Source organism: Corylus avellana, chromosome ca1 (assembly GCF_901000735.1).
Source record: "Corylus avellana chromosome ca1, CavTom2PMs-1.0".
In the NCBI taxonomy this organism is placed as follows: domain Eukaryota; kingdom Viridiplantae; phylum Streptophyta; class Magnoliopsida; order Fagales; family Betulaceae; genus Corylus; species Corylus avellana.
This window is the reverse complement of record NC_081541.1, coordinates 47,738,220-47,761,198: the sequence shown is the minus strand read 5'-3', so window position 1 is coordinate 47,761,198 and position 22,979 is coordinate 47,738,220. Positions and strand designations below refer to the sequence as shown.

Below are 22,979 nucleotides of genomic sequence, written 5' to 3'. Positions count from 1 at the left end.
TATTTTTTATGTCAACAAAAGTAAGCTTTTTACTCTTATGAAAAAAGATGGGGATACCAAGATATCTTGCCTTGAAAGGGATAAAGAAAAGGTTTAGAATGCTTTTTATAGCACTAATGGTGGAAGGCCTACAATTTTTGCTCAAAAACAAGGATGATTTTGAAAGGTTAATCTTTTGACCAGACCAATAAGAATAAATAAAAAGACAATGTAAAATGGCATTGGCTTCTCTGTCCTTGGCTTTAGAAAAATCATCAAGTCATTCACAAACAAACGATGGGAAACAGGAGGGCTTTGTCTAGCTATTTTGATGCCATGTAAATTGCCAAGAAGTTCTTCTTTCAAGATAAATCTAGACAAAAAATACCAAAAGGAGAGCCATCCAACAAAATGGAGAAAGAAGTGGTGGTGATGCACTGTTGAATCCAACCAATCCACCTAGAATTAATGCCTAAAAGTCTTAAGAATTTTCAACAGAAAGTCTCATTCCATAGAGTCAAAAGCCTTCTCCATATCCAATTTTAATGCCATGAGACCCCTATTGCCTTGTTTATGCTTAATGGTGTGAAAGATTTCATGAGCAAGAACAATATTGTCACGTATGGATCTACCTTTTAAGAAAGCTGATTGAGATGGAGAGATAATTTATTGGAGAAGGGGTTTGAATCTTTTAGACAAAATCTTGGAAATGATTTTATAATTAAAATTGGTGAGACTAATTGGGCGAAAATGATTCATCTGAGAAGGGTTATCAATCTTGGGGATGAGAGCAATATTAGTATAATTGAATTCCTTTAACATTTATCCACCTCTAAAGAAAGATAGAAGATAAGCAATAACTTGATGCTTCACAATACTCCAGTAGGTTTTGTAAATAAACTTGTCAATCCAGTCAATTCATCAGGGACAGAGGCCTTGTTAAGACCTAGACTAATGATAGTATGATAAATCTCAACCTCATTAGGGCTGGAGCAAAGAATAGAATTATCCTTATCAGTGACAATCAAGTCGTTAAAGAGAGTCATCTAAAACTGGAGCAATAGTAGTAAACAAATTCTTATGGTGATTCACCATGTAATTTCCAATGTTGTCTCCTACTATTCTTTAGGATCATATCGAGTTAATAATTTTGAAGCAACTCAAGGGATGAGCTGCTTTGAAAGTCACTTATAGCAACAACATGGGAGCTTGTATGCCACAGTAGAAAAGATAGCTCTAAAGTTTAATTGGACTGAGTGTTGAGGACCTCCACTCTAATGTCCGACGACAGATGTACCCAACAGTTGTTATGTAGGGGACATCAGATCTTACAACTCTACAGGCCAAAAAGGGAGACACCTTAAATGGAGAGGCAAGAAGTTGGAGGTTGTACATGAAAGCCAAAAGTCTATCAACCAAGTGGGCAGAGCATGAGGCCCACACTCAGCAATGGGGGGAGGTGCCAATGAAGGAGAAGGGGTCAATAGTGGCAGATTGGAGAAGGCAGGAGGAAGTGGAAGGAGAAAAGGGAAGAAAGAGGTAAAAATATTTATCACTTGGTGGGCGGAGCGTGAGACCCACGCGTGCCAAGACTGCGCATGAGATGCACAAGCAGTGGGTAAAGGGCATAGATGATGGAGAAGGGACCAACAGTGGTTTCCACTTCTTTGTAACACTTGGTATAACAGAAATTTGACAATTGACAAATGACAAAAGACTAGCAATTTAAATACAACAGAGAGCCACACAGAGAGAGAAGCCATATGCAATAAACAACCTTTAAAATTTGATTTACTATGGGTTTTTCCATTGATCGATTACATCCTATGCACTTCTTCTAACAGGGGAAAAAAAAGGCAAAAAGAACATTTGAATGTATAGAATGTAAACATAATGTATCTGTATTAAGTTATTAATCAAATAATATAGGTAAAGCAACAAATGGCATGAAAAAATTTGACGTTACCAGAAACAAGGAAAAAAAAAAATAGGAACAGACAAGATGTTTGACCAGCTTTAAAATGCCAGCAAACCCAATTTTAACATGTACTCTCCCCTGTTTCACTCCACCAATCATTTGTCAAAGACATGGGAAGCAACGATGAACAAGCAAAGAAAAAAATCTGTTGCACCATGCTCGTACAGTCTGAAATACAAGTACATAAGAGACTGTGAATATAGGTGCCAATACTCAATTAAATTTTCCATTCATTGCCCAGTGAAGATAAAAGGGTGAGCATTACCATAGCCCTAAATATATCCGAATGCAAGCAGGAAAAACACTTTTTAATTATTCAAACAACTCAAGCGCACAAGAAATAAACCTTAAACCAAAAATGTAAGGGCCATGCTATAGGATGGAAGACCCAAGTGAGGAGTCGTAGATTGAAGAATACTCATGCTGATGATGGCAAGGTGAGTAAGATCTTGAACATAGTTATCTAGGATGGAAGATTTTGATCAAGAGTATTGAAGTTTCATCCACCCCATTAGTTCTTCCTCCACTACTGGCTATTTCAACAATTGTGTTCGCTGTTTCAGTCCCTTCTAGGCTCCTCTTGGCATCCTATGCTTGCTTTGTAATGCTTATGAGAAAGTTGCTCCCAAGGCATGCACCAACTCCTCTTCTGCCAGAGTTTGGAATGGTATCTAATGAGGAAGAAGAAATGTGCTGGGATGAAGAAAAGGGAGAGGAATGCACGGGCTTTGGAGAAGCTGATATGTAAGAAGAGGAAGAAAAGCTCATGGAGGAAATAAAGAGATGGGTTGAGATGAGAATTAGATGAGTAGGAAATTGTGGTCAAACTCCTAATCAGTTGTTCATGCTCCCTCTATTCACTCGAAACTAAAAATATTTATAGATTGAGGGAATTAGGAGAGACATCAACACAAGATCTCTAAAATTACAATCTATAAATCAAATGCTGCTAATTCCTAACCTTGGCATGAAAAATGTTCAAGAAAAACACTCAAATTGCCGTGACAAATACAAAAGCATGAAAAGGGAGATTAATTGTCAAGATTGTGATGACAATTAATCACCCTAAATAATAGTTTCTTGCTTTCTGAACCCACAATCTAAATCCCTCCTCTTTATGCTATGTCCTAAAATGGCAGCAATTTGAACTTCTCAATTCCATCTAAATCCAAAAGAAAGAAAGATGTATTTACATATTAACAAGATTTATTAATGGAAACTATAAGTGATCCATTAGATGATTGTAAGAAGAACAACCCCACCAAATGAAGTTTGCTTCTTTTAACTATTGGAACACAACTACGGATACCCAAAACTTCACTGGTCCATATAGCAATATTCAATTTTATGGCCTACAGCCACCACCCAGTGTGCTCTGCTCAAGCGGTCTTCAGCAGACAAGATTTCCACTCCATTTCCATCCAAAGTTTTGTTCCAATTTCAGCATCATTAGTTTCTTGTTAGAATAGAATTTAAAATTTCTTTTTTTTTTTTTTCTGAGACTTTTGACAAACACACGATTTTCTTTCACAAGCTTCCGCTACGCAAAGTAAAAAACAAAACGTTACCGCCTCGATGAAAAGAAGGCAAGAAGTTGAGGAGGGTGAGCAAAGCAATCAGAGAACTTTGAAGACCAGAATGATATGGGGTTCAACATCATATTCAGATATAATAATCACCTCATCATTTTGCTTTGCTTCTTAACAGCCCATCATCCTCAGAAAACCACCAATAAAGAAACTACAAACATAGCTTAAGAAATGCACCAAATTACCAAGTTCATGCTTTCTGAGCATTACCCAGAAAAGAAAAATCAATTCCCAAACAAAATGTTTGCCCAATAAAGTGCACCAAACAGATCCTATTAACAGAAATGGTGCTCAGAGGTTAATAGTGGCAAAGTCTCGATTTAGCACCCTAGAAAAATACCCATTTCTCGAAGTTTCCTTGCCCCTGAACTTGAAGAAGCAAGGGGCTATTTGGTGCATAAACAACAAACATAAAAGAGAAAATCATATTACCGAATTTAAAAGCCTCAGGCCCTCAAGGAGCCATCGGTGGCTCTTCGTTAGTTCGTTTTGGTGGTTCTTTGCCTTTTGACGGCTAAGAGTTTTTGCGATCAATCAAGTGGGTTTTATAGAGGAATTGGAATTGGAATTAGGGTTTCATTACTTGTTACGGCGGTTAACAAGTTAATAGCTGTTACAGCGGTAATTGATTTGGCGGCATAAGATCACCAAGACTTTATCTATTTATATCTTTGGGCCGGGATTTGTGAGCCCAAGTGAGAGGAAGGTCTTTATTATTATGACACGACCGGCATAGTCGAGACCAATCTAACACGAAATTAAAGATTTAAGATTGAGGATCTTATCCGTTTTAATTAAATGGGTTGTGTTAGGTTTTATCTATATAGTTTTATACTTATGCATCGGCACAATTCAAACCTAACACGCGATGTAATGATTGACAATTTTTAACCTGTAGTGCGAACTCGACATGAACCTAATATAAAATTAGAGGGTTAGGATTGAGGGGTTTGACCTGTTTAATTAAATGAAATGAGTTAGAGTTGACCTATATAATCTTATACTCATGTCATGACACAATTCAAATTTGACACATTAATACGAATTGTAACCAATTAGGAGTCAAGAAGAGTTTTCACACAAAGGAATTGATTTTATTTTTTTAGATGCGTTAGATTAAAAAAAATATATTACAATATATTTCCATGTGGATTTAGGGGTGTCAAGACGGTTACAGTTAGCGGTTATTGACAATAACCGCTAACGCTAACTGCCTTAGCGGTTAGTAGATTTCACTAACCGCAACCGCTAACCGCCTAGAGGTTAACGGTTAGCGGTTAGTAAAATAGATAACCGCCCGCTAACTGCTTTTTCAAAATTGAGTTTTTTTTTTGCTTTTTTGGGCGTTTTTAGGCTTTCTTTAAGCCTTTTTTGACTTCTTTTTTTGGGCTTTTTGGGCCTTTTTTTTTACCCTCTTCTTTTTTTTTTTTTGTACTTTTAGTGTAATAATGCTTTAATTAAATTGTAGTTATAAGTAATATATTGTTTAATTTAATTGAATCAATTGTGATTATCATTGTACATGAATCATATGATTAACTTGTAGACTTATGACTTATGAGTTATGTCATATTATATATGTATTATTTATTATTATATAATCATATGATTTAATGATCAATTCATCATGTGATATAATCATATCAATTATAGTGATAATATATAAATTACTAAAATTATAATGATAATACATTAATACTTAAATTGTGTTTATAAGTAACACATTGGTCGTTGTTTAATCCAATGTTAATTACTTAATTTGATATTATGCGAATCATATCATCATTGTACATTAATAATATGATTCATTTGAAGTCTTGAATAAAATATTTGAATTGCCATTGAATCATATGATTAAGTATTGATATTATACATTTATATTATTCATAGGCATATGTAAACTTATATAGACTTATAAGTTTATAACATACATTGGAAATAAGTTTCTAGATATTTAATTGTTGTATTAGTATGAATTGTTATACTTATGAGTTATGTCATATTATATATGTATAACTTGTTATTATATAATCAAATGATTTAATGATCAATTGATCATGTGATATAATCATATAAATTATAGTGATAATATATTAATACTCAAATTGTGATTTAATTATTTTTTAAAAAAAAATTGTGATTTAATGATAAAGTGATTATATGATATAATCATATAAATTATAGTGATAATATATTAATAATCAAATTGTGATTTAATTATTTAAAAAAAAAAAATTGTGATTTAATGATCAAATAATTATGTTATATGTATAAATAATTATAATTAAAAATATATATTATATAAAAACGCGGTTAGCGGTAACGGCTAAGCGGTTAGCTATTAATACGGTTAAGCGGTTAGCGGTTAATACGGTTAAGCAGTTAAGTAATTAAGCGGTTAGTGGGCGGTTTTTAACCGCCCGCATTGACACCCCTATGTGGATTAATATGAGCCAAGATTGTTTACGAGCTTAAATATAGTCAAACTAAACTCGTTTAATAATTGAACAAAATCCGAATTCAAGTCAAGCATATAAACCACTCAATTCAACTCTATTTGCTTATGATCTCGTTATTATACTTCATCTTTTGTTAGTAAAATTACTTCTTGATCAGTTCTATTTGTAAATCAGTCTTTCGTATATGATTAATTCATTTCCTGGTTTCTTACCCACTTGTCTGCCATCTAAAATCTTAATTTGTCATTAACAACATTCAGGACAGAATACATAGCAGTTGAAATAGGATAATCATCATCTAAAAAAAAAAAACTTGGGTAGTCTTTTTCATAGTCTTTTAATATGAGTAACGGTACATAGTAAGTGAATTCTTATATAACTACCATACAATTTGATGATGTAGAAAAAATAATCGATTTTCATTGTTACATCATCTCAGTTGTAAATAACAGCCTACTAAATAGTAATATTATTTTTATATTCTCAAAATGTAATGCTATTTAGCAGATTTGTGTATAGCTGTCATACAAATAGATAACATGACTGGGAGGAGCCACCAAGAGGGGCGGCGGAAGCTCGATCGGCGACACAGGAATTTTCGGAAAGTAACGGCTGTCCAGTTAGGAAAAGAAGGCATGTCCGGATTTTCTGCTGATCATTCAAAATCTGTAACGGACACGTTTCAAGGCGAGAAGTTTCGTAATTGGAAAGACATGAATGCAGATGAGGCAGCTAGTGGGAAATATGGAGGTGGGAAGAAAGAATCAGGAATGTTCCATAATGGGAACGATTTGTTGATGAGAGAGAATAGGCGTGAGGAGCAATTAATGGGGAAAGATTCTGTGGAGAAAAATCAGGCCAATAGCCAAGGCTACCTCTATAATAGTTCAAATATGGAACAGGAAGGTTTTGAAAATGGAGATAATGAAATAGCGGAAGACGTTACGGAAAAGGGGAGTAATAATGATCAGGATGCGGGGATTTTTTTTCCAAACGGAGGGCTCCTCAATTAAAGGGAATTTAAATCAAGTTATGGGTGGAATAGATTCAACGAATGGGGGTGATGCCACGTGCTCAAAGAAGGAAGGGGTGAAAGGGAAGAGTAAAAAAGGAAAAGAGAAGATCGCCATACAGGGGGTGAAGCCCATTGCTCCTGTTCAAGGGCACACCATTTTGAAGGGGCCCAATATCCGGACATGGAAAAAGCAGGCTCGAGCTATCACTGTAGAACTGGGCCCAAGTTCATTATGCCATGGCCCTTTGGGCAAAAGACTGGCGGGGGACAGAGAGTATGACGAAGGAGCTGAGGTGGGAAGTAAAAGGGTGAAGGATGGGGACAATACACTAGTTTCTATGGAGAAAATATTGGCGGTGGCTGCGAATCAGCCCGCCGGTCAAAATGAATTTCTTAAGTTGGAACTACCGAGAGCTTGGGAACCCTCGGACAGTTCGGGACCTTCGCAGTTTGGTGAAGGAAAAGCGGCGTAGTTTGGTTTTTCTCATGGAAACCAAACTTCAAGCTCCTCGGTTGGAATGTCTAAAGGCTCAACTGGGGTTTGGGAGTGTTTTTGTAGTAGACTGTGTTGGACGAAGTGGGGGTTTGGGTTTGTTGTGCAGTTTGGAAATTGATGTGACGATCCAAAATTATAGCCGCCGACATATTAACGCGGTTGTAAGAGTCGGGACACTTGGCCAGCCCTGGAAATTTACGGGGTTCTATGGACACCCTGAGATAACAAAACGTAAGGAAGCTTGGAGTCTTTTACAACATTTGAAGGATTTTTCATCTAGAGCATGGCTATGCATTGGTGATTTTAATGAGATCGTGTCGGGAGAAGAAAAGTCGGGGGAGCGCAAGACTCCAAGATGGCAGATGGACGCTTTCAAAGACACTTTGGAGGTGTGTCAACTTATTGATCTTGGTTACACAGGTCCCCTTTTTACATGGAGTAACAAAAGAGAAGATAGACACTTCACTCAAGAACGACTTGATCGAGCTTTGAGCAATTTGGCTTGGACTGATTTATTCCCAAATCATCTTGTGGAGGTGATGGCAGCTCGAAGCTCGGATCATTCACCATTATCTGTGACTATTTTACGGGATGGGGCTCTCCGTGATAGGAGTAATCGGAGATTCAGCTACGAGGCAAGTTGGGGCAAAATGAGGGAGAATAAGGAGGCTATAAAGCAGGTCTAGGGGGTAAAGAATTCTAATCCTAATGCTTGGCAGCGGGTCCAAAGAAAAATGGAAGACAGCAAAAAGATATTAGTGCAAAAGCATCGTGAAAAAACTGCAGGGAAGGGGGCGATAATAGCACAGAAAACCTCTCTTCTTCGGAAATTGCAGGGGGAGGAGGGGAACTTGCGGCAGAAGGAAATCCAAACTCTCCAAGACGACTTAAATGAGCTCCTCTTTGAAGATGAGGTGAAATGGAAACAGCGTGCAAAAGAGCATTGACTACAACATGGGGACAAAAATTCTAATTTTTTTCATGCATATGTCAATCAAAGGAGACGTTCCAGCTGTATCTCGTGTGTTACTACAGAAGATGGAACTATGTGCACAACAGAAGACAAAGTTGTAAAAGCTTTCAGCGATTTTTTCCAAGATTTATTCACCACGTCAACTTCATTTTCTTCGATTAAGTTAGACTCTTGTTGCTTTTGAATGAACTAAATTTAAATATTATCTTTTTCCATACTTCAAAGGTTGATTCAACATCGGCATTTGAACAAAATTATATATATACATATATATATATATATATATATATATATATGATTAAAAATATTGCACAAAGATCGATGTTGAATCAATCTTTGTGCAATATTTTTAATAATAATAATAAGGAAAAACTTTAATTAACCTCCTCTATATTGTTATCATTTTTTTACAATGTTCTCCATAAAGTTTGATTTCTTTCAATTTAGTGCATTCATCTTTCAATTGTTTGCAATCTCACCCCTCCGTCAACTTTCCTGTTAACTTTTTTCCAAAATACCCACATTTGTTTTAGGAAAATAAATAAATAAAAGAAGAAAAATTGCAAAGATTAAGGCATTGGTCCAAATTTAACGGTATTTGCAAAAATACCCATTCCTCAATCTTTGCAAAATATATATAGGTTCTAAAAAAATGGGGTATTATGGAAATTTTGTTGGGATTTAACGAAAAATCCTAACGGAGATGAGACATTAAAAAAATTAAAAGATTAATATACTAAATTGAGAGGTTTTGAACTTTAAGGAGAACATTACAAAAGGGGTTACAATTCAGGGTAAGTGAAGTTTTCTCTAATAATAAAAAAGAATGTATTTATAATTTTAAATAATTTTACAATGGCTTAAATCATTTTCTACAAAAAGTCCAAATATTAATTTTAAATTATTCCTAACCGACCGTTTGAGAATTACTTGGAACGTTTGATGAAACCCTAGACCCAAACGTTCGAACGTTGTACACCCAACATTTGATGAACCTTGAAAAAAAATTTAACATATTAGCCTCCCCTTCCAATCCCAACCCTTCATATTACAAGCATCCCCATGCACTTCACCCACCCCAAACCTAGTGAGTGAAGGAGATTCTAAAGAGAGACATATCAACACACACATTTGACTATAAAGTTAACATGTGTAGTAAACCCATGGCCGTTATCTTGCATGTACCAGTGTACCATATCATACAATGCAATTAATCTTATCCGTATTTTACATGCGTGCTTTTACAAGTCTCAATGTCATTTTCTTGTTAAGTAACACATTTTCACAAAAAAAGATAGAGTTCATGTGCAGCAAAGATTATATCATAAGAGTTGTTAATATGCATATTTTTGTGCACAAAATGGTCGTGCAATGCGGAAAAATAAATGGCGAGCATTATGTGAGTTAAAACTCACCTGGATCGTATAAATTCTCCGAGTATTCCTCCAAACGGTCTGAGTTCTCCAAATATGTGGAAAACCTTCCATATAAGTCCAACTAAAACGAACCTAGAACATGAAAACAGAGGCTATCGAACGACTGGCCAAAGTGGCTTCCCTGGAATGCTTCGAGTCTTACGTTCAGGCTCATAGTCGTACATCCGGCCAAAAGGTTCAGGTAGAACCTCATTTGTTCCAAATATCCTCTTATTCTCCCAAACCGGTTCTAAAGCTACCAAAAGGATTTCTAAAACTTCCTACCTTAAAACAAAACCTCCACGCATAAGAAAATACATTCAACCAAGATGATATGATAAACCCACTTAAATAAAAGAGTAAAGGGAAACAACATAACTAGAAGCTCAAAACTACTAACTTAGCTAACTATGAAAAGCAGTTAAACAATATAACAACTAAGGAACAAGCTAGGTTTAGAAGATTACATCCTTGAAACAAAACCTCCAAGAATCACCTCCCATTCTCCAAGAACTCACAAAACCTCCTCCTTGAAACTACTAACTTAGTTAACTATTTGTAGGAGTACATATGTGTGGTCCCCCATGCATAATTCCGGTCAGAAAGTTTGAAATTTCCAAAATGCCCTCCCAACTATTCATAGTGATCCAAGGCTCAAATTAACCCTCTAACTAAGCTACTTAAGCTTAGTTAATTATTTGGGTAACTACACCATTGATAAGTGCCAAATATTGCATATTTGGACTCCTTTATTTACATTAGTTAATCATTTAGCTGTGTCGTTATTTAATATTTTGTGTTAGTTTTGTGTTTTTAGTGTTTTGTAGGTCATTAAAGAAAAACTACAACTTTAAAGGGAAAAATGCAAAGTTTGGAATGAAGCATACTTTGAGAAGACCTAGATGATGTGGTTAAGTCTAACCAAATCCAAGGAAAATGTTAAATCAGATTAAATATCAGATTGGACAAGATTTCGGATCAGATTCAAATTCAGATTTTGTACACGTCTCAGTATTTTGACTGTAACTTTCTTCTCAAATATCGGATTGAAGTGATTCAAACGGCATTGGAAAGCTAACTCAAAATAACACCCCAAACTTACATTTTGCTAGTCCCTTAGCAAAACAAAACGAAAAATAAAATGAAAACAAAACAAAACAAAACATAAATCCTCTTTTATGGGAGAAACGATTGCATTTAGCATATGCAACAAGCCTTTTAAACCTCTAGGCATCCCTAGCGGACGAGTGAAGTCTCATGAGGGCTTAACAGGAATGATACCCACAAACATTGTAGCACTATGTTGTTAACAAGAAAGAAGTTTCACATAAACCATGGTTTTTATTCATGAGCAAACTTAAAAAGACAAACACCATCATAATAGTCGAAAGGAAATCTAAAATCAAATCACTCATAAATGGACAATTGAGACCTCATATGTTCTGAAATGTGTAAAGTGTAATTAGCATACAATCATGAAGCTTTCAGTTTAAACTCAAGACAAGTTCCATAAAATTTGTAAAAATCTCTATCAAATGAAACAACCAAGGCAAGATATGCATTTTTTTTTTTTGTACAGGCTCTGCAATGTCTAACTCCCTTAAGCTTTCTAATTGACTCATGTAACAAATGTTAGGCCAATGACTCCCAAGCCAGTGGCTTTAGGGCACTAGATGTAAAACATCCCTAAGGGCTTGTTAACTTAAGTCAAAAAGGCTACGAAGTCAGATTAGCCATATCATAAATCAACATTGAACTTCACACCTTTTGACACGAACACTCAATGCTTAATGAGGCAAGAGGTCTGGTTACTCAGTGAAAAACTCAACATGATCTTTCTTTTCTTTTTCCTTCTCTTTTTTATTTATTTTTATTTTTATTTTTTTTCTTTTTTTTATATCTTGCAAGCCAATGGTTATTCATCAATAGGTCATCCAACAAATCTCAAAGAGAACAAGTTTAAGCTCAAATATCATACCTCACAGAAAACATGCTAATGTGCTCATAAAAATTTATCTCAAAACAAGTGAAATCTCTTTTACCCAAAAATAAGTCAAAGGACTCAAACTCCTAATGACATAATGATGTGTTCAACTCTTTAAGCGAGCTAATGAAATGCAAACCATAGTCACAGTTTAACTCAAACTTGACAAAAACATAGCATAATTAATTTTTCCAATGCCGTTTGAATCATTTCAATCCGATATTTGAGAAGAAAGTTACAGTCAAAATACTGAGACGTGTACAAAATCTGAATTTGAATCTGATCCGAAATCTTATCCAATCTGATCTTTAATCTGATTTAACCTTTTCCTTGGATTTGGTTAGACTTAACCACATCATCTAGGTCTTCTCAAAGTATGCTTCATTCCAAACTTTGCATTTTTTCCTTTAAAGCTGTAGTTTTTCTTTAATGACCTACAAAACACTAAAAACACAAAACTAACACAATATTAAATAACGACACAGCTAAAGGATTAACTAATGTAAATAAAGGGGTCCAAATATGCAATATTTGGCACTTATCAACCATACCCTACCAAATTTCCTCCCAGAAACGTTAGTCCTAGATTACCTGCTGCCAGATTCTCTGTTGCTGCCTTTAATGTTGCATTAAGGTACAATAACACTCCTGCTCCACAGCTACATCCCGGCTCAAGTTAGCCATCTCCTTTCAACAATGGTCATCATATACCATGCCAAATCTATGGTAAGATTAATCATCAAGCCCTAGATTGTTACCATAGGATGGACTATTCCTTCAAAGAGAAACGCCCTCCTCCTCAATTGGTTGCTATGGTGGCTCATTCTAATAATGTCTATGAAGATCCCCTATGGTTTGCTAATAGTGCATCCAATGCACATATCACTCAGGACTTGGAGAACCTCAATATTTAGCAACCCTTTCAACACAACGACATTGTTGTTGTTGGGAATGGAACAACACTTACTATAGAAAATTCTGGTTCCACAACTCTTCATTCCTCTAACTCTACTTTTCATCTAAATAATTTCTTTCATTGCCCTAAATTTGTTTCAAATCTTGTGTTAATTCAATGTTTCTGCCTTGAAAATGCATGCTATTTTATATTGACATCCTCTCACTTCTATATTATTGATTTAAGACAAGAACAATTATCCTGAAAGGGAAGAGTGAGAATGGCACGTATCCTCTCTGGCTAGGTAAGAAATCTCACAAAGGCAACAAGTCTTTTATAGCTTTTATTAGGAATAAGAACATCATCCTTAGTGTGGCACTTTAGGTTAGGTCACTCATCTAATGATGTAGTTACTCAAGTTGTTTGAGATAATAATTTACCAATTTTCAATTCAGATTCAATTTCAAATTTCAATAAAAATATCATTTGTGGTTCTTGTCAATTGGGTAAGAGTAAGAAACAACATTTTTATGCTTCTACCCGTATCTCTTTATCTCTACTTCAACTCATTCCCACTGATATCTGGACTTCTCTAGTGTTGTCAATCAGTGGATACAAATATTACATTGTGTTTGTAAATGATTTTTCAAGGTTCACATGGATTTACCCTCTATATACTAAATCTAATACTTATGATGTGTTTTTTAAGTTCAAACTTCTTAGAGAAAATCAATTTTCCACAAATATTAAGGAACTATAATCTAATAAAGATGAATATGCCTAACTTTATTTTTGATCTTTTCCCAAAACTCATGGTATTGTTCATAGGAAGAGCTACCCCCACACACTCTCAAAATGGCATTGCAGAAAGAATGCTAAGGTACATTCTTGAGACTAGATCAACTTTGTTAGCTCAATCTCATCTCTCTAATAGGTATTGGGTAGACTCATTTCTTACTGTTGTGTATGTCATCAACGGATACTCTTGGCCATTGCCACTCATTTTAACTATGAGATTGGGTGAATGGACGTCAAGACTGCCTTTACGAATGGACAACTTGACAAGGCATCTATATGAAACATCGGGTTTGATAAGACAATCAAATAGTATGGTTTTAAGCAAAATCGTGATGAACCATGTGTATACAAGAAATGTAGTGATAAGGTAGTAACATTCTTGGTGCTAAATGGTAATGTCATCCTGCTCATTGGAAACAATATGGGGACATCATCAAAGTTGTGAATTTAGTTGTTTAATCAGTTTGATACCAAGGACTTGGGAAATGCAAGCTATATCTTAGGATTAAGCTTTAGCAAGATCAAGAAAAAATAGGATGATAAGCTTTTCCCAAACTGCATACATAAGGTCATAGCAATATTGAGCATGCTAGACTCCAAGAAAGGTATATTTGTTTTTAGGCGTGAAATTCCTCTTACCAAGGAGTAGTGTCTTAGGACACCCCAAAGGAAATAGTAAATAATGGCAGTTCCTTATGTTATAGGAAGCCACATGTATGCTATGAGCTAGACAAGATGTACGATATATAGTTAGGCTTAGTTAGCAGTTATTAGTAAAACAGTGGACCACAACATTGGGTAGCAGTGAAACATATACTCAAGTATCTTCGAAGAACGAGAGATTATATGATTGTCTACCATTATGAGGTTTTGACAACTACTGGTTAAACATATTCTGTTTTTCAGTCAAATCGTGACTCCTAAAAGTCTACTATAGGGTATGTCTTTACCCTAGGTAAAGGAGCCATTAGTTGGAGAAACATTAAGTTATCTTGGATTCCTCACTCCATTATGGAAGTTGAGTATGTCCTAGCTTGTGAGATTGCAAAGGAAGCAGTCTGGCTCAGGTAATTCCTAGTGGATCTTAGTGTCATTAGGATAAAGCAAACTCCTAGTACGTTTTACGACAATGATAGAGTAGTTGCATAATCCAATGAACTAAGAAACCATAGGAATGAGAATCACAAAGAGTACAAATGTCATCCCATGAGAGTTATATTATCTCGAGGAGATCCAATTATAGTCAAAGTTCCATTGATTTAGAATTTGGCATACATGTTCACTAAGACCTTGCCATAGAAGATCTTAAAATCTCGCATGGAAAGAATTGGAATCAAATGTGTACCTCACTAGAATTGAGGGCTAGTGGAAGTTTGTTGGGGATTGTGCCCCAAAACCTAGTAATTTTATATCCATGTTGAAATTCAATGCTTGTAATGAATATATGTTTATTCACTAATTAAATTATTTTGAGCATATAGCATATAAAACATATTTTACATGCTTATTACCAAAAAATTCATCATATTCATTGTGCATGTGAAATATTCTAGGATAACATTGAATATGGATATGGGTATGAGTAACGTGGTTATCATACAAGGTATTAGTTCATAATCCTTGTATCCTTAAACATAGAGAGGTCGCAATCGGTGAATAAAACTATGACATTTTTCATTTTGAGTAAGACTATTACACATCGAATCTTGGTGATCTACCTTGATCAAGCGATGCGGTGACTTCGGATTGATGTGTAGATGATGAAACCTTAAGACAATGAACACATCAAAAAGTTGTCTTTCCACAAAGTTACTGTTTATAAGGAAAGACAACAACTCCTTAAAAACTACTTATGACTTTGATTCTAAATCTTGAACGAATTGTGGACTCAGATGTTGCATGAAGATTACTTTGATACACTAAAATGGTGAGATCAAATATACGGTCAAAGAATCTGGTGTATTGAGCAATCACATATAACATTGTGGGAAAGCCTTTTTCAAGAGGCAATCCAAATCATTTGTCGGAGAACAAAGATACAAGAAATTTTTCCTTGATATAGATTTTATGGATATTATTCTTAGAGTCTTCGGTCGGGGCTTTTTGGTTGGCATACCAATATGTGTGTGTGTGTGTTTCACAAGTATGAGAATAATGTAAAATCAGTGACTTAATAATAAAATGGTAGAGAATTAAGTCTGCTACGAAATATTTTATGGAGGGATCATAAGTCAACGTTAAGTAAGTCAAATGGATTAAATGTTTAATCAAAAACACTTATTGGAGTGTTTTCACAATTATTTAGTGAAATTAATTGTGATTAAAATATTGTTGAGTAATGAATGTAAGGGAGACATGATTACGGACATAGTTAAGCCAATAATAATTTTTCTCTTTAGGTCCCTCACCAAGCTAATGTAATTTAACCAAATATATGTTTTCTTATTTATTAGGCTACTTGCTTTATTTATTTAAAACATGGGCTAACGAGATATAATGCAGTGGTGCATATATTGGAGAATTGAGCTTGTGATAATACCCAGAGGTCCAAGGACTAAGTGAAACGCATAAGGCCCTATGCATTGGTAGCTAAAGAGATTGGGTTGGGATAAAACCTAAGTCCCAAGTCCCAAGTCCCTATGGAAGAAGCATAAGGACATGGAAACTTTTCCTTGGCCCATGTCTCATTTATGCATCCCCCTCTCCTAGTTCAACTAGGATAAGCTTTTTTTAGTTCTAATTAAATTAGAACTACCACTTGTCCCACATTGGTCATTTCTCAACCTCTGATAGCCTACTAAGCCTATAACTAGATAAGAGCATGAGATATCAAATCACTCATCAAGTTCTGTTGATAATTAATTTTCAAAAACTCTTTAAGAATTAATAGTTATCGTGTTAACTTACAAAGAACAAAAGTTTAAGATTTGAAGTGCCAAGTAAAAGCTCACACTCTCTTGGTTATATCAGTCATTGATGAGAAAATCTATATGTCTCATTATCCTTGAGATATGTAGTGTTTTTGGAGAAAGAATAAGTAAAAAGATTTTTGCCCAAATCCAACAGTGGCGGTTGATATCACTGTAAGTGTTATTCGTTCTTGTAATTTAATTTTAAATAACAGTTGTTCTTCACATGTTCTTCATAAGGATGTTCTTGGGCATGGAAATTTGTATTTTCCGCTGTGCAATCTCTGATTTGCATTCATATTCCCATCATGCCCACCACCTACCACCAAATCCCCCACCGATCTCTGAGCTCCCGACACAAGTGTCTCCAAAAATCAACTAAGATGGTGGCTTCAATGTTTTATCGATGGTTTTGTCAATGGGCATTTTGTATGAGATATTTGATCAAGAGAAGGGAAATTGTTTAGTGTTAAGAATTAAATTATTTTTTGATGTTTCAAGCTTAGGTGTCTGCTACTTATTGGAGCGTGCAAAACATCTAGTTTATACCATGACCTGATTGAAGTTCTCAATGTTTAGTATGTCCCATTTACTCTTTTTTTTTTTTTTTCGTCCTTCCAAATAGCTTTAGAGAAAAATTATTTAGTAGACTATTATACGACCGCAATACAATTTGCTGATGTGGTAGTAAAAATCAATCATTGGGTTGGCATTTGTTAAAAAAAATAAAAAATAAAAAATTAATTTTCACTGCTACGCAATTCAAATTGTATAACAGTTATATAGCAGTCTACTAAATAGCATCATTACTTTGACAAAAAAAAGGTTCAATATATGAGATCAAAATCTTTGCTTTAATAGGTGCTCTTTGACAAGTGTTGTTGACTTTTTTTTTTCTTCCTCTAATTGAAGTGGGGGGAAAGGTTACAAGTTATGGTCTTTTCACTCTTGATTCTAAAATAAGAGAGAGTGAGAGACCTAAAAAAAAGAGTAGGTTTCCCAACAATAGACCCAAAGCAAAAATTACAGTGCAAAAAATACAACTAAAAAGTAGGAAATGAATAAAAAATGACCTGGTCCTATCAATAGGGATAGCATAAAGCGATACTAACACCGAAACAAAAGACATATGGCAAAAACATGACCGTTGTGAAGCCCTTCAACCCTATTCAAATTTCCTTTTATTGTCTCTCTCTACTTTCCAACCCGAAAAGGCACAATCGAACAAACTACAAAGCTTATGACAGGCATATTCCATTGTCGGCAATCTTTGGGTTGGTTTTCTGAAAGGTGAGACATAGACTTGAATTTTATTTTTTATTTTTTTTTAATTTTGTTATGCTTGGCTCATTCTAAGCAACAAGAGTTAACTTGAACAAAGAAAATGGAGGTTTAACCAACAATCCTGTTAGTAGCCTTTTGGAAGAGCGAGAAGAGTGGGAGACAATTCAATTCACTAGAAAAAAAAATGTCTTTTGGAAGATTAAAAGGCAATTGAATTTTCTTGACAAATATTTATGGATATAATTTGTCTACAAACGGGGTTGTAAGAATTTTTCCGACTTAATCTCCAAAAGTCTCATGTATTTTTTGAGCATTTGAGAAATATGTTTTTTATTTTTTTTTATTAATGCTATTAAAAAAGCGATTAAAAAAACATGTGACAGTGCTACTCACATACTAACGGACAAATGACATTTTTAGAGATTAAGTTGTAAGAATTTTTTTACAATCCAATTTGAAGAAAACTTTATTTTTATCTTTTTGATAACACATTAAAAAAAAAGAAAAATACAAATCACTTATAAAGCTTTCAAAGTTATTTCACTTTTATGCCACAACTCACTCCAGCCACTCAATATGTTCAAGATCAATGATCGCTAATGGATCGTTCATCTTGTGGGGGCATATTAAGGATATAAATTTTTTGATTAATGGGGATTTGATTTGTGATTATTGTTGATTTGATTTGTTATTAATTATTCTTAATTCAAGGTATTTGTTTTGTATTTGAAATTATGTCAAACCTCTATAAATAGAGCTACGTAATCAAATCATACATCAAGGAAATATCAAATATGTAGCATATTGAGGCTTTAGTGTGTGAATGTAAGCTATATACTGAACCACTTTAATTTTTGTGTCTTTCTCTCTTTTCTTTATTCTATATTATTCCAAAGGGTCGAAAAAATATATTTCTTGCTTAAAAAATGAAATATTTTTGTTTTCTTTCTCCTATCTTTTCTAGGTCAATTGAATGACAAGACGAGTTAAGCTTCCATCTTCACTCGTGCTTTTGGAAGATGAGAGGCATAGAGGACAAATTGTATTTAAAAAGAGTTCAAAATAACTAATTGTCTGTAATAATTACTAAATAAAAAGAGAACCTGACCAGAAATTTTAAATTTACAATTTTTTTTTTTTTTTTTTTGAGAATTTTAGCGACTAGGCATGTACTGACATGTGTTAAAAGTTGTTTTCTCCCTAAACTTGTATGTGTTTTAAAATTACTTTCTCAAAGTTTAAAAAGTCTCAATTAAATGGATCAAAATTTTAATTTCTTTCAATTATCATCTTTTGTTCTGATTTTTCGTTAAATCTCGTCAAAATTTCAAAAAAACCACGGTTTTTTTTTTTAATTATAAAAATAAAATAAAAAATTAGCATATATTTCTTTTATTAAAAAAAAACATATTTGTAATATTTTTAAACATCTTTGCAATCTTTTATATATATATATATATATATATATATATATATATAAAATAGGGATATTTTGGAAATTTTGACCATATTTAACGAAAAATCATAACGGAATAAGGTAATTAAAAGAAATTGAAAGTTCAATAGTTTTTAAACTTTGGGATTGCGTTAAAATGAGTGAAAATTCAGGAGAATTTTGTAAAATTTTCCCAAAATTGTAAAAAGATATAAAATAATTGTACGTCATTACTAAGAATAAAATTGAAAGTGCCATGCATAAATATAACTTATTTACATGATTCAATTAAAATATTTGTATTGTCATTCGAGAGACAAGTGGATTTTTAACTATAGGTTATAAGAAAATCCAATTAGAGGCATGGGACACATTATTTTCTCAATCATCTTTCAACCATCTCCACACAAGAAGAAGGAAATTGGGGAAGGAGATTTGATCTAGTAACTTCCGCCTCATGAAGCGTGATTGATCTCCAACCGATTTAATTACTCATTGGAGACAAGAATAATGCTACACTTACTCCTAATTTTTGACATAATTTTTTAACACCCATAGATGGCTTTTAAAACCATCATTGAATATGAGATGAGTCTTTATTGGATTTTAATCTAATGGTAATTTTAAAAACTACCTATAGGCGTGGGACAATAGGTGTAAAATAGTGAGAGTAAATGTATCATTACTCTTTTAAGAAATTATTTTCTCCGTCACTTTTCCCATTGAAATTGCTAATGAAATTAACGTCACACAAGCTCGTTACTAGAATATTATTGTCTTTTTATTTTTATTTTTAAATAATATGATGTTGCGTATGAGACATGTGTCATACTGTGAGAAGTGTTAACATGCCACTCCATTGGACAAAAGAATGAAAGTACCATCTAAGTTTTTGAGGTCAAAATAAAATGAGAAACTTCACTTAACCCCTTTGAACTTTTATTACATTTGAAATTACCTTCTAAATTTAAAAAACTCTCAATTTAATATATCAATCTTTCAAATTTGTTCAATTCCACCCCTCCATTAGGATTTAACAGGGTCAAAATTCCCAAAAATACCTATATTTTTTTTTTCTTTGTAATTTTACTTTAAACCCCTGAATTACCACGCGATTTAGCAAGCTTCCCACACTTCAAAACCTCTCAATTTGAACCCTTGAACATTCAATTCCAGTCAATTTGAACCCCTTCGTCAGATTTAACCGTTAACTTCTAGCAGCAAACCCTAAAAAGACCAAAATATCTCTGATTTTTTCATTTTTTTTTCATTAAAAAAAAAAAAAGACCCATGGGTCAGGCCAGACCCACGGTGGGTCTCTGGCCAAGATCCAACGTGGGTCACGGCCAGACCCGCGTGGTCCTTTTAAAGTAGAATTTGGAATTTTATAAAAAAGTGAGGGGTATAAACGTTATTGCCTCACTTTTAACGTTTAAAATCTAATGAAAGGGTTCAAACTGAGAGGTTTTGAAGTTTAGGAATTTGTCAAATCGCATGGTAATTTATGGGTCTAAAGTGAAGTTATTATTATTATTTTTTTTATAAAAAAAAAAAAGGGAAAAAAATTGCAAAGACTTAGGTGTCGGTCAAGAATTAATAAAATTTGCAAAAATATCCACGTAGGAATCTTTGAATTTTTTTTATAAAAAAGAAAAAGTTAGTATTTTAAGAATTTTGACAGGATTTAACCAAAAATCTTAACGGAGGGATGAAATTGAAAAAAAATTGAAAGGTGTATACACTAAATTGAGGGTTTTTGAAGTTTAGGAAGATAATTGCAAAAGTGACAATAATTAAGGAAGGTTAAGTGAAGTTTTCTCAAAATATAATCTACTGCACCATTTGAAACCAAGAAGTCTATTTGATATTATGCCTTACCACATGCAATAAAAAGTAGGGTTAAATGCCTTTTCAGTATCTATACTTTGCGCCATAATCAAATAGTTACTTTGGTTTCAAAAATGTCACAAATGGTACTTATGGTAAGCAAATAAATCAACTTGGTACTTTTATCATGATTCTCTTAGGTTTTTTAATGGAGCTCTACGTAACCCTTACACATGGATTGGTACATGTGGTTTCAAAGCGACATGTGGCGTGATACTTATGTTTTTAAGTGTCACGTCATATTAAAAAATATTAAAATAATATGTCCTAAAAATAGACAAAAAAAAACAAAAAAACAAAAACCAAAAAAACCCACAAAGTATCGAACACTCCTTCAGTTTCTCTTCATTCTCCAACCCCCTAGATTTTTGCAGACCCAAAAACAGAATACCCATCTTCGCCGTCCCTCCGTCCAAAAACAGAATACCCAAAATATGAAAGCCACCATGCATCATGCTTATGTGATGGGATATTACTTTTATGGTGCAGCTGGTGGGTATATACGTCCCACACCGGGGCTATGGCCAGGAGTTGTTGGAGGAAATGCATCACCCTCAAGCATCTTATAGCGATTTACAGCGAACCAAATTGTGGAAGGAGGCTTTGGCTTAACTGGCCTTGATGCTGCTACTGAGCCAAAGTTTTGCTGAAGGAGCATAACCATATGGGTAATTGTATAATAAGTCACTCAGTCAATCTTCTAAAATTTTCAACTTTTTACTCTTTAAGTCAAATGAAATGACAATAAAATATCTGTCGTCAAATTTTTTTAACAGTTGTTAGTCTGAGTCAAAACGCACCGCTTCACCTCATTAAAATATTAATTTTGTTTTTAATTTAATTTTAAAATTTAAATCTTAAAATTAAAAAAAGGGCAGTGGCTGAACCACCTCACAGGGGGTGCCGGCCCGCATTTACTGAGGGTTAGGCCACCCCATGCGTGAATGCGGGGCGAGACCACCCCATGGTGTAAGGGGTGGTTAGGCCACTGCCTAAACCCTAAACCCCAGGGTCCAAGGAGGGTGGTTCGGTTACCTCTAAGGCCAAACCCTCAAATTGAACCACCCCCTTGAGCCTTGAGGGTGGTTCGGCTAGCCCCTAGGGCCAAACCCTCAAATTGTTTTTTGAGGGTTTGGCCCTAGGGGTGGCCCAATCACCCCCTTAGGCTATGGGGGTGGTTCGGCCACCCTAGACGGCTGATTTGGGGTGGTTCGGCCACCCCTATCCTTTCTCTTCTTTTTTATTTTTTTTTATTTTTTATTTACATTTAAAATTTAAAATTAAATTAAAAAAAAAGAAATTAATATTTTAATGAGGTGAAACGGTGCGTTTTGACCCAGACTAACAGTTATTAAAAAATATTGACGATAAGAATTTTATTGTTATTTCGATTGACTCAGGGATTAAAAAGTTAAAAATAAAAACTTCGGGATTTAAAAATTTTAGAGGGTTGACTCATAGAGTTATTATACAATTACCCTAACCATAAATAACATGAAACTTTTGTGTGCCATTCTCAAGGGTGTGGAAAGAAGAAGAGGAAATTTGAAGAGAGAAAAATGCTCGATATTTCAAGGGTATTTTTTGGTTTTTTCATGGTTATTTTATTATTATTATTTTTTGGGTTACATATTATTTTTATATTTTTTTATTTGATGTGGCACCTAAAAACACATGTACCACGCCACGTGTCGCCCTGAAATCACATGTACCAGTTCACGTGGATCTCGGTTAAAAAAACTAACGAAATAATGGAAGTACCAAGTGGGTTTATTTGCTTATCATAGATACTATTTGTGACATTTTTTAAAATCAAGGTGGTTATTTGATTCTGGAGCAAAGCATAGGTACTAGAAAGACATTTAACCCTAAAAAGTAACTAA

General features: G+C 34.2%; 1 protein-coding gene and 1 non-coding gene across 2 annotated transcripts; one reads left to right on the top strand and one right to left on the bottom strand.

Moving 5' to 3' along the window:
* Positions 1-3,568: 3,568 nt before the first annotated feature.
* On the bottom strand, positions 3,569-3,650 carry LOC132168316 (small nucleolar RNA R160). Its single transcript, XR_009438832.1, has one exon. It is a non-coding gene; the product is annotated as a small nucleolar RNA R160 (small nucleolar RNA).
* Positions 3,651-7,506: 3,856 nt separating this feature from the next.
* Positions 7,507-8,463, top strand: LOC132173838 (uncharacterized). The gene is made up of 2 exons (XM_059585473.1): positions 7,507-8,196; positions 8,353-8,463. Exons 1-2 carry the CDS (start codon positions 7,507-7,509, stop codon positions 8,461-8,463), a joined length of 801 nt encoding a protein of 266 aa, XP_059441456.1.
* Positions 8,464-22,979: the final 14,516 nt, after the last annotated feature.